The 13,347-nt window shown below is 51.7% G+C and overlaps 1 protein-coding gene across 4 annotated transcripts in view; it reads right to left on the bottom strand.

Annotated features, from left to right (window-relative positions):
• Window positions 1-12,351, bottom strand: part of ANO1 (anoctamin 1) — a 202,224-nt gene extending 189,873 nt beyond the window's left edge. For all 4 annotated transcript variants that reach the window (XM_035263624.3, XM_035263628.3, XM_035263627.3 and 1 more), the window contains exon 1: window positions 11,906-12,351. In XM_035263624.3, the coding sequence (XP_035119515.1) occupies window positions 11,906-11,963 (58 nt within the window). In that variant the 5' untranslated portion in view covers window positions 11,964-12,351. The remainder of the gene's footprint in view (window positions 1-11,905) is intronic.
• Between the last annotated feature and the right edge of the window lie 996 nt (window positions 12,352-13,347).

Raw genomic sequence — 13,347 nt, 5'->3', positions numbered from 1 at the left:
GGAGTGCTTTCAATTCTTTTTCTTCTTCACGTATTGTCTAACTGATAACTACAATGAACAGTCAGTAGCATGAAGAATGCTGACGCGAACATTCTCGTTAAGGAGGAACCCGGCATGATCAACATTCAGCAAATTCAGCTCAAGATGGTCTCACAAGTTTCATAGATCTTCACTCTTTTTTTTGAGATAAAGTCTCACTGTTGCCTAGGCAGGAGTGCAATGGCGTGATCTCAGCTCACTGCAACCTCCACCTCTGGGTTTAAGCAAGTCTCCTGCCTCAGCCTCCCAAATAGCTGGATTACAAGTGCATGCCACCATGCCCAGCTATTTGTGTGTGTGTGTGTGTGTGTGTGTGTGTGTGTGTGTTTAGTGGAGATGGGGTTTCACCATATTGCTCAGGCTGGTCTCGAACTCCTGACCTCAGGTGATCCTTCCACCTCCGCCTCCCAAAGTGCTGGGATTGCAGGCATGAGCCACCACAGCTGGCCTGAAATCTCCAGTACTTCAAATACCAATGCTAGTGTCTTTACGATGGAGAAAGCTGACAGCCCCTACTGCAGCCAGGTGATTGGGGTTCATGCCAGTGGTGATAAGTTACCAAGACAGCGTGTACCCCTGATATGATGCCATAAGAATGGCTCTTTACCTTGGTGGTCTTCCTCCCTTAAACTAATAATCCCAGCTGAATAATGAGAAGAAAGTTCCAGTTGAGGGGCAGTCTACAAAAGACCTGACCAGCACTTCTTGAAACTATCAAGGTCAACAACCAACAAGGAAAATGTGAGAAACTGTCAGGCCAAGAGGAGCCAAAAGAGTCATGAGGACTAAGTGCACTGTGGTGTTTTGGAGGGGATCCTAGGAGAGAAAAGGATGTTAGATAAAAGCCAAGGACATCTACATACACTATGGGATTTAGTTCAAAATGTGCCAGCAGCTGGGCACAGTGGCTCTCACCTGTAATCCCAGCACTTTGGGAGGCCAAGGAGGGAAGATCACGGGGTCAGGAGTTCAAGACCAGCCTGGCCAACATGGTGAAACCCTGTCTCTATTAAAAATGTGGAAATTAACTAGGTGTGGTGGTAGGCACCTGTAATCCTAGCTACTTGGGAGGCTGAGGCAGGAGAACCATTTGAACCCGGGAGGTGGAGGTTGCAGTGAGCTGAGATCATGCCATTGCACTCCAACCAGCTGGGGTGACAGGGTGAGACTTTGTCTCAAAAATAAATAAATAAATAATGCCAGCATTGGCGCATTAATGGTGATACATATACCATCCTAACATAAAATGTTAAAAACAGAGGAACTGGTGTGCAGCATGTGAGAATTTTCTGTATTGTCTTTGCAATAACTTGGTAAAGCTAAAACTATTCTAAAAGAAAAAGTTTAAACAGAAACGAAGGAGCAATGGTGATGATTACAGTGTTATGCGAATATGCCTGGCTGGAAAGGAGCCCTACTCGTGCCTACTGTGTGTGTCTGGTGGGGAAGAGCTTGTGCAAAGCAGTCTGAGGTCATTTTATAGAAACAAGTCACGAAAAAGACAAAACCCAGCTGGCTGACTTTGGAAATGTAACATGCAAGCGGATAGAAGCAGTTTGGGGTTATTTTTGGATGTCACAACATCACCCCAAACCAGTCATAAAATGAACTGTCTTGTTTGCATTTGAAAAATGATGCTTCCTCTTTACCAAGTATAAAAGGGAGTTAGCTCTGAGCTTTTCTTGCTAAATGAGTGAAAATTTAAAACTGCCATAATATCTATAAAGATTATCTGTATTATACAAAACATATAGCAACCTCTTTTCCTCCCTCCTTTTATCTATCTCCATTCATCCATCCATTCTTCCATCTCTCCATCCATTCATTTATTCATCCATTCATCCATCTATCCATCCATTCAGGGAGAGGGAAATGAACACATCAGTTTGCACCTTTCAATAATAGGTCAGCATCTGAAATAATTTTTTTTTTTGCTTGAAATCGCTTCTTTATCATAAAGCACATAAATGAAATAAAATGATGGGTCGAATTCCCACGAGTCTTCTGAGACCGAGAATGCTGTGCAAGAGTTTCCCAAGCCCCAGTGCTGATGCCCAGCTAGCCCAGGCACTGCTTACATCTCTTTCAGCTGTGGCTGTGGAGTGGGGGGTGGTTAAAGACAAATTGGGGGTTTAAAATCAAGCTGGCAAAAACAAGCCCGGACCTGCCTTTTGGAACTTGGTCAAGTACAGAGGGAAGTGACACTGACTGAGTCCTCATAAAAACGAATGTGGGGCAGCTGTGTGAGTGCCCAGGGAGAGGGGCCTGGGGCCACATTGCAGAGGGAGAGATGGAGCTACAGGCTGAGTGGCTGCATATGCCAAGACCACAGGAGTAGGGAAGAGGAGACGAAGGGCTACAGGAAGACCAGTGAGCCCAAACAGAGAGGGAAGCTGGGGGAGAGAAAGGAATATGGAGAGGAAGGTGAGTTCTGCCTACAGGCAGGCCATGAAGAGAGAAAGAGTGGAGTCATCTTGTTTGTCCGTAGACATGGAAAGCAGTGGACAGATTCCAGGAAGCATGGGAACGGGCACCAACCCGCACTAGGCAACGGGCTGGAAGCGGGGACACAAGCCATGGGGCAGGGATACAGTGATGCCCACAGTTTTGTGACTTGAGTAAGGGATGGAGGCTGGGGAGATCTGAAGACAGAGCTGAGACTAGGAAGCAAAAGCAACCTTTGGGCCCAAACCTGGCATAGCGCCCGCCTTGGTGAAATTCGCAAGCAGGAACCGGAATATAGCTCGGGGCCCTCTCCCATTTCCCCAGATTCCCAGTCTGCCCCAGTATCCAGCTGTAGATGGTCCAGGAAACACAATGCAATAAACATTATGCTAGATTATGCCTCCTTTCTAACTGCTCACATCAATAGCTCCATTTCCACCATGTTCAGACTTTTGTGTTGAAGTGCCACGTAAATGCATCAAAAAATCATTACACACCAGAGGCCATATGTGGGCAGAAATGATTCCAATTGAGTGTAAAAGGGAAAGAATTAAATCTTGGGTATCAAGAGTAGTGTTTGCACACCACACCCAGGGGCAAACAAGGGTGCAGCTGGGGACAGGGCGCTGTCTCAGCAGGCAGCGGGTGGCCTCATGTGGGTGGGGCTGATATTCTCAGGGTCTTGTGGGTTTGGCTGCAAGTGGGGACCTAGAGCCCAGCCGAATCGTGGCCAAAGGCCCAGAAGAGGCAAAATGTCCCCATGAGCTGCCATGAGAAAGGAAGCTGAAATTACCAGGAAGGCATCTGCTGTATGTGTGGGTCCCCTTCCAGGACTAAATACATAAAACTAGTAATTTGTCTACCTAATGGCCACGTGACCATTGTCAAATGGATCTCTGAGGGCTGGGAAGGCTTTTAATGCTTCATTACGCAGCATGAAAACGCTGGCATGTGTGCCCAGTGCTGAAGGCTGAGGGCCATGACAGACGTTGATGAGGGAACAATGCCAGGCAGAGGCAGGTGTGGGGAGAGCCGAAGCCCTCATCAACCAGTCCAGCCTTTCCAGTGTGGCCCTGCAGCAGCAAAGCAGTCACAGAGACATATCTTCTCTCCAGAGAGCTGGGGAGGCAGCAGCCTAGTTGGTGAGGATCCAGGCAGAGCCAGGAGACAGAGTGGCATTCCTCATCCTGCCATGCCTAACTCTGGTAGGCCTTGTCTGTCAGCATCTGAGTCTCAGGGTCCTCCTCAGCCCAGCCAGGTGTGGCTGGCCCATCCTGAGGGTTTCATAGAACATATTTGGCAGTGGGAGCTTGGGCACGTTCCTTGCTTTCTCAGTTCCTCAATTTCCTTGTCTGGAGTGCAAAGGGGCTCCTACTATAACTTAACAAGTGAGAATTAAAGGGAGTGACATGAGTAAAGGGCTTGCAATAGTGCCTAGAACAAAATGAGTAGACAACAACTGTAACTACCATCCATCCATCCATCCATCCATCCATCCATCCATCCATCCATCCATCCAGCTGTACATCCATCCATCCATCCAGCAGTCCATCCATCCATCCATCCATCCATCCATCCATCCATCCATCCATCCATCCATCCATCCAGCTGTACATCCATCCAGCTGTACATCCATCCATCCATCCATCAATCCATCCAGCAGTCCATCCATCCATCAATCCATCCAGCTGTACATCCATCAATCCATCCAGCAGTCCATCCATCCATCCATCCATCCATCCATCCATCCATCCAGCTGTACATCCATCCATCCATCCATCCATCCATCCATCCATCCATCCATCCAGCTGTACATCCATCCATCCATCCAGCAGTCCATCCATCCATCAATCCATCCAGCAGTCCATCCATCCATCCATCCATCCATCCATCCATCCATCCATCCATCCAGCTGTACATCCATCCATCCATCTAGCAGTCCATCCATCCATCAATCCATCCAGCAGTCCATCCATCCATCCATCCATCCATCCATCCATCCATCCATCCATCCAGCTGTACATCCATCAATCCATCCAGCAGTCCATCCATCCATCAATCCATCCATCCATCCATCCATCCATCCATCCAGCTGTACATCCATCCATCCATCTAGCAGTCCATCCATCCATCAATCCATCCAGCAGTCCATCCATCCATCCATCCATCCATCCATCCATCCATCCATCCAGCTGTACATCCATCCATCCATCTAGCAGTCCATCCATCCATCAATCCATCCAGCAGTCCATCCATCCATCCATCCATCCATCCATCCATCCATCCATCCAGCTGTACATCCATCAATCCATCCAGCAGTCCATCCATCCATCAATCCATCCATCCATCCATCCATCCATCCATCCAGCTGTACATCCATCCATCCATCTAGCAGTCCATCCATCCATCAATCCATCCAGCAGTCCATCCATCCATCCATCCATCCATCCATCCATCCATCCATCCATCCAGCTGTACATCCATCAATCCATCCAGCAGTCCATCCATCCATCCATCCATCCATCCATCCATCCATCAATCCATCCAGCAGTCCATCCATCCATCCATCCATCCAGCAGTCCATCCATCCATCCAGCAGTCCATCCATCCATCCAGCGTCCATCCATCCATCCATCCATCCATCCAGCGTCCATCCATCCATCCAGCAGTCCATCCATCAATCCATCCATGCATCCATCCATGCAGCTGTCCATCCATCCATCCATCCATCCATCCATCCACCCACCCACCCATCCATCCAACCCTCCATCCACGATTCATTAACCATTCATCTACCCATCCATCATCCATCCATCCATCCATCCATCCATCCAACCATCCATCCATGCAGCTGTCCATCCATCCATCCATGCAGCCATCTGCCTGTTCATCCATCCATCCATCCATCCATCCATCCATCCATCCATCCATGCAGCTGTCCATCCATCCATCCATCCATCCACCCACCCACCCACCCACCCACCCATCTATCCAACCCTCCATCCACTATTCATTAACCATTCATCTACCCATCCATCCATCCATCCATCCATCCATCCAACCATCCATCCATGCAGTTGTCCATCCATCCATCCATCCGTCCATCCATCCATCCATCCACCCACCCATCCATCCAACCCTCCATCCACTATTCATTATCCATTCATCTACCCACCCACCCATCCATTCATCCATTCGTCCATCTGACTTTCACCAGACCTGCCATGGCCAGGCCCTGAGCTAGGGCTAGAGAAATGAATGAGACATGGTTCTTGCCACCAAGTAGACCAAGTCCATCAAGGGAGACAGAAGTGGTGGACGAAATTAACTGAGGCCCAACCTGTTGCATGCTCTGAGAGAAGTGGGAGCTGACCTCCCATGGCATCAGCACAGACGTAGGGGGCCTGGGCTACTGGGGTGAACCCTTTATCAGCACACAGAGCTTGCCTGGCCAGAATGAGAACACTTCCATGACACGGGTCATAATATAAATCTGCCTAGACTGAACTCCGTGAGGGCAAAGTTAGAGCTGCACTGTGTTCCCACCTTCTGGTCCTATGGCTACATTATATCCCAGTTCCTGGCACTATGGATACATTGTATCCCCTCTTTCCGGTGCCGTAACTGTCCTAAAGGAGAAGCATCTGTATCTGTTCAGCGTGATTTGAATGATGCAGCCAACTGCAGAGGCAGAGGTTTCCTCAGTTATTTACATCACAATATGGAGGAGAAACTCACTGTGTGAACTATTTGCACAGAACATTGGGTTCTGTCCACAATTGGGATTTGCCCGTCACTGCAGGTGGCATGGTGGTCTCCTGGGCACTGCCTTCTCCAGCCTCTGCATTTGGCCACAGAGGACAGGGGGCAGGCTCCTCTCTAGATGGGTCATTTGTACCCCTGCTATCAGTGGAGGAACGTGTCTCTGGTCTTGGGTTAACATTGAGTCTGTCTCCTTGTGAATGTCCACAGAGCATCCCAAACCTACCCCAAGTTCAAATACACCAAGTGCTCTGAGTGACACCTGCTGTGCAGGAAGTGTGCCAGATGTCAGCTTTTGTGGTGATTGGAATTATTACTGCAAACCCCCACAGAACAGTCTCTTCAACAAATTGTGCTGAAACAAATGGATATTCGCATGCAGAAGAATGAAGCTGGCTTCATTCCACACACAAAGATTAACTAAAAAGGGACTGGCCTAAATATCCACATGAAAAGCATCAAACTTTAGAGGAAAACATAGGGGTAAATCTTTGCAACCTTGATTTGGCAATAGATTCTTAGAGATGACACCGAAAACAAAAGAAAACGTGGATAAATTGGGCTTTATGAAAATTAAAAATGTACATCAAAGGACACTATTGAGAAAGTGAAAAGACAAGCTACCGAATGGGAGAAGATATTTGCTGTCACACACTGATAAAAGTTTAACACCCAGGCTCTATAAGAACTCCTGCAATCCGACAACAAAAAGACAAACACCTCAATTAGAAAATAGACAAAGGAACTGAGTAGATATTTCTCCAAAGAAGACAGACAAGTGATCTATAAGCACATGCTCAGTATAATGACATGGTGATTAGGCCAACATAAGTCAAAGCCACAGTGAGATACCACTTCATACCCACCAGGATTGCTGTAATTAAACTATCTGTCTATCTCTCTCTCTCTCTCTCCCTCTCTCTCTCTCTCTCTCTCTCTCTCTCTCTCTCTCTCTCTCTCTCTCTCCAGTGCTGGTAAAGACGTGGAGATGCTAGAACCCTCATACACTAGCTGTGGGCCTGCAAAACGGTGCAGCCATTTTGTCAGTTTCTTAAAAAGCTAAAGATAGAACTATAGGATCCAGCAGTTTGGCTTCTAGGTATATACCTCAAAGATTTGAAAACAGGAACTCAAACAGACTCTCACATGCAAATGTTCATTGTGGCATTTAAAAAATAGCCACAAGGTAGAAATAACCCAAATGTCTATTGATGGGTGACGAGGTGAACACATGTGGTAAATCCATACCGTGGAACGTCATTCAGCCGGAAAAGTAATGATCACTGCTACGTGCTACAACATGCATGCCTTGAAAACATGCCAGTGAAGGAAGCCAGACACAAAGGGACAAATACTGAGTGACACCATTTATATGCGGTATCTAGAAGAGACAAATGTATAGGGACAGAAATCAGAATAGGGGTTACCAAGGGTTAGGGGAGGCAGGGTAGGGTGGGAAAGGGAGTGACTGCTTAATGGATGCAGAATTCCTATTTGGGGTGATGAAAAGGTTTTCAAAATAGATAATGATGATAGTTGCAAGACACTGTGAATGTATTTAACGCCACTGAATTGTACACTTAAAACGATTAAAATGTTATGGTACATATAATATCTACCAAATTTAAAACAACGAAGAGTGAACCCCTCACTTATCCCCACCCAAACCTCTCCTTGTGGACTCTTCCTTCTTCCAGGCACTTAATCCAAAAATCTCAGAACCGTCTTGACTCCGCTCCTGCTCTCAGCCCCCACATCCCATTTGCCGGAAATTCCTGTGGGCCCTACTTTCAAAATAGCCCCAGGGCCACCTTCCCTTACCTGCCCCGATTATCGCAAGAGCCTCTGAGCACCCTTCTGCCCCTGCCCCATCTGCCTGTTATCTGTGGGACAGCCAGAAGGGTCTGTCAGAACCCAAGTCAGCTCAGATCTGTTCTCTGCTCCAAACCCTACTGCAGTGGCAGGTAGCAGGGTGGGGGTGAGGGAGGTGTTACTTAGCTCCCACAGTCGCGGTGGCCATGGGGACCCCCCACACTGGCTCCACACCTTCCATACTACTTGGGTTGCCCCTCCTGCTCCCTCTTTCCCTCTCCCCCTCTCCCTGCACTCTCCTGGCTGGTCCTGGAACCCACTGAGCACGCTCGAGAAACCTCGGTGCTGAGGCCTCTGCTCTGGCTGTTCCTTCTATCTGGAATGTTCTTTCCCCACCTCTTTCAGGTGTGTTCCCACACCAGCCACTCAATGTGTCAGGCACAGAGTGGGTGCTCAATAGCTCTGTGGGTGAAAGCTTCAGGAGGGACGACTCTTTCCATCTTTGCTGAGTGGGTAGGATAGCACCATGATTAAACGCACAGCTTGCTTGCCTGGGGTTCAAATCCTGCCTCTGCCACTTATCAGCTACAGGATCTTCAGCAATCTCTCTGTGCCATAGTTTCCTCATCATAAACGGGGGGAACAATGGGACCCACCTCATGCAGTGAGTGAAGGTTGCAAATGATGAGGCAGATACCAGGGGTTCCATGGGTGCCCGGCATGCAGTCACCTCCTCAACAAGCATTAGCTAGCTTCACCCTCCCTCCCTCCCTCCCTCCCTCCCTCCCTCCCTCCCTCCCTCCCTCCCTCCCTCCCTTTGTCCCTCCCTCCATCCCTCCCTTCCTTCCTTTTTCCTTCCTCCTTCACTTGGTGCCCAGGGTAACATTAGTACAGAAAGGCACATGGGTTAATTTCCAAGTAAGGGGGATATCCCAGCTGGGTTTTCAGGTTGCAAAGGAGCAAACTGGGCAGACACATCCAGTGCAGGGATGCTGCAGACCTCACCCTAACTCCACCTGTCCTTGTGGGAGGTTCAGACCATGACAGGATAGATAAATAGCTTATTAAAGATTAAGGAGCTGCTAAGAAGGCAGAATGGGAGGGGGCATCTGTACCAGTTGATTGCTCCCTGGGAGCCTGGGCCTGTGGTTTTGCTGGGGAGTGAGAATGAGCAGGTTATAGCATCAATCGCAGAGCACTGAGTGTGACTTCACATCTGGGTCACATGGATGCTTGCAGTGATGACGTTGACAGTGACAATACTCACTCATGCAGGGAACAGAGCCAGGTGCCTTGGAAAGGCTATAGACTCAAGTCACTTTCACAGTCACCCTCTGGGCTTTACAGATAAGGCGCAGAGTGGTTACGTGAGCTGGCCACATCCACAGGGCTGTAGGCAGCAGAGCTGGGATTCAGACCTGGGAGGCTGGCTCTGGAATCTGGGCTCTCTGTGCGTCACAGACAAGTGCTTCCCCTCTCTGGGCCTGGGTGCCAGGAGAAAAAGGGGGACCTCGGACCTCTGTCCTCCAACTCTGTGGCTTTTTAAGTTTCCTATTTACCAGTGAATGCCACTGCCAGCCTCCAGGTGTAAATGACATGGACGGAGCAAGAGTGGCGTGCTGCTGTGAGGCTGTCCATGGAATTTCCTCAGGCCTGCTGCAGTGGAACGGTGCACCTGGCAGCAAACCAGGAAAGGCTGGGACACCTGTCCTGGGGTCTTACTCCGACACTGCTGATACCCAGGGCAGGGGGGAGGAGGCGCGATTCCACCCCCCAAGCAAATGAGGTGAGGCAGGAGTTGGGGGAGGACAGGAGAGGCCCTCTCTATGGGAGTGGAGGCTGTGGCCATCACCCATCCATGATTGTGGCTCAGATCTGACCAGCTGAATCCTCCAACAAGGACCACTCCAGGTCCTCACATCAGAGATACGGCCCGTGCCCAAATGGGCAGCCTGTAGAGGCCAAAGCGAAGGGTTCCAGGAGACACCCTCGTGGGCTGGGAACATTTCCTCAGTATGTCCTAGATGCATTGCCCGGTGATCCTGCCTGGGGTGGGGGAAAGGGAGAGGCAGTGGCCTCACAGCAGCTGGACTTGGACATCATGGGTTCTAGTGTTTTTTTTGTTTTTTTGTTTTGAGAGGGAGTCTCACTCTATCACCCAGGCTGTGGTGCAATGTCTCGGCTCACTGCAACCTCCACCTCCTAGGTTCAAGTGATTTTCATGCCTCAGCCTCTTGAGTAGCTGGGATTACAGGCACGTGCCATCACACCAAGCCAATTTTTGTATTTTTAGTAGAGATGGGATTTCACCATGTTGGCCAGGGTGGTCTTGATCTCCTGGCCTCGTGATCCACCCAGCTCGGCCTCCCAAAGTGCTGGAATTACAGGCGTGAGCCACCGTGCCTTTTTTTTGTGGAGGGACATAGTCTTGCTCTGTCACCCAGGTTGGAGTGCAGTGGCACAATCACGGCACACTGCAGGCTCAAGCCATCCTCCTGCCTCAGCTCCCCAAGTAGCCAAGGACAACAGGCCTGGGTGCTACTCTTGGTACCACCAGTGACTCGCTGTGTGGCCTGTTGCTTTGTCTGTACAATGCAGACGGCTATGCACCCAGTTACAGGGCTGTGCTGAGGATAAATGCCCGAAGCATTTTAATCAGTGCCTGGAGCTTGGTGGGATGGTCATACCTACAGAGCTGGGGCTGTGTTTCCAGCTGATCACAGAACAGATTGTGTCTACCTGGGAGCTTGAGGAAGCGGCCCAGGAAGGCAGGAAGGCTGGCCGCACAAGAGCAGGCCCTGGCGCCCCACTTCAGCACCCAGGATTTTTGCCTGCTCTGGCTGGAGGGGCACTTTTCTCTTCCTCCTGGGCCTTAAATTTGATGAGTATACAGGGTCATTTCTAGCAAGAAGCCAAACCTGGCTGTTTGAAAGGCACGAATCAGAATAAGTTTCTCCATGGGAATTCAAAAAGAAGAAAAGTCGGGGGAGGGAGGGAGGAAGAATAAAAGGAGGGCTTCCCAAGCTATAGTTAGCTGTCCCCGGTTGGCAGTGGCATCCTGATTGCAGGGCACTGCCTCCTACCCAGGGCTTCAGAAGGGTGGAGCTCAGCATGTGATTAAATAAGACCCACTCCACACTGCGGCCCCTTCTCACTATCCCACTTTTAGGTTTATTTAGTAACCTCTGAACTGGGAGGAGAAAATCATCCAGGAAACATTGCTTGGGTCATTTATTTTAAAATTATTGGTACAAAAATATCCTTGGTGGTGATTTATGTTTAGCCGGGAGGAGGAAGCCAGGGACTCCCTCTCCAGCCTAGCGTCCCGGCCTCATTTGTCTCCGGCTAAGTTCCTCTCAGTTTCCATTATGATTTCAAGTCATAGTAGAGACTTTATATCGCAAACAAATCTCCAGAATAGCACGGAAATATTATGTGTATTAATAGCGCCTGTAAAAACATCCGAAAACCTCACATCCGCTGCAAGACGCTCCCCCGGGACTGGGAACCGCCGGGCCGGCCTAGTGGATCCCTCCCCAGGGGCCAACCAGGGGCCCCCTGCCCGGCAGCGCCCCCAGCCCCAGCCCAGCCCCGGGGGCTCTGTCTGTCGTCTGTTTGCCTGTCGGTGCCCCAGCAACCGACCTGTGACGGACACAGTCCCTCCTCTCTCGCCTTCACCGGGAGCAGCGCGTGGGGACCGTCCCTGCCACCAGAGATGGGGGTCCCTGTCTTTTGCTCCCTTTGCACCCCTGTGTCCTCCGTAAGCCACTGTCCCTGAGGCGTCCCAGATCCGCTGCAGCAGCGCTAGGGGACCTTCACCCTACCCCGTGCTACCCTGGATACTCACCGGCTGTGGGGGCTTCCCTGGGGGGCAGCCCCTCCAGGCTGATGTCGCCCTCCTGCATGGCACGTTCGCTGCGTGGCTTGGGTGCACCGGGACCCAGCTAGTCCAGAAGAGGGAGCGACGGACGAAGTCCCCCCTGGGGGTCTGCGGCGGCTCTGGGGGCCAAGGTCCGAGCCCCGCTTGGGAGGGGACAGTCCCCTCTCTTCCCCAGAGGCAGGACGCGAAGCCGCGCGTGCTGGAGGCAAACTTGGCTGCCCTCGCGCACGGCCGCGCCGCTCCTCCCACTCGGCTTTTTGGTCTGGGGGTCCCGGCCAGACCTCCCCGCCCCCCGGGGGTTACCTGCGGACACCGTCCTCGCCCCGCCCCGCGCTCCCCCGACGCCCAGCGAGCGGCGCGGGACGCTGGCGGCAGAGGAGCAGCCGCTGGTCCCCGGGTCCCGGCCCGCCCCCGGCCTCCCGCTGCGCGGGGCGCGTCTCCACCGCTCTGGGACCGTCTTATCAGTCGGGGCGGGCATTGGGGCCCCGAGCGGCCCTACGAGGTGCGCCCCCAGCCAGGGCCCCGGGATGGAGTGTTACTGCGGGAGGGGGCCTTGAGCCAGCCCCCGAGACGGGCGTAGCCTGAGTTGCCCCGGTTCCCGCATCAGGAGAGTGCCCTGGCCCCCTCCCCCAGGCGGCAGGACCCCGAGGAATCAGTGTCAATTTGTCACAGGAGGAGGCTGAAGGCCAAGGATGGAAAGGAAAGCTGGAGGTTACAGAGCACTGGGGGCTTGAACTGGAATCCAGAAATCCGCCTGTGCCGCACCCCCAGCCACAGCCTGTGCAGAACGTACGAATCTGGATGAAGTGACAACCGTTTCAAAGTGGGGGAAAGCCCCGTTATGTGAAGATCACAGTTAACTGAGGCTGACGACTGGACTGGGGGTGCAGCCAGGGGCCAGGCAGGGGCTCTGACACACGGCCTGTCCCCGGCCCTCCCTCTTCCCCACCTCATGGGCTCAGGGCAGAAAGCCAGGGGTGCAGCTCTCCAGCCCCGTGGGGGTTAGAAACTACGGTCTGGACGACTGAGCATCCTCCACGCCAGCAGAGATGTGGGCACCGCGGAGGGCGTGGGGAACTGCAGTGCCGGCGCCTCCTTGTGTACCCACAAACCTCACACCCCTGACATCTCCAGATAAATACCATAAATTCTCAGGCAGAACTACCATAAGCAGAATGCTAAGTGGCTCCCTGACCACAGGAGAGGCCCTGGGGGACACAGCGGCCCCTCACCTTTTGAAAGGTCATCAGACAACTTCTGCACCCCAAGGGAGGAGCTGGTTTGGTGCTGAGGACCAGCCCAAGCCAGGGACCCATGGATCACCCGCCAAGGTAACCTGGTGCCCCGCTCTGGCTGGACCCTGAGGGAGAGTGACCCAGCCACCCCTGGAGGACAGGCCACATCCCCAT

Source organism: Callithrix jacchus, chromosome 10, assembly GCF_049354715.1.
Source record: "Callithrix jacchus isolate 240 chromosome 10, calJac240_pri, whole genome shotgun sequence".
Classification (NCBI taxonomy): Eukaryota; Metazoa; Chordata; class Mammalia; order Primates; family Cebidae; genus Callithrix; species Callithrix jacchus.
This window is presented reverse-complemented; position numbering and strand designations above follow the sequence as displayed.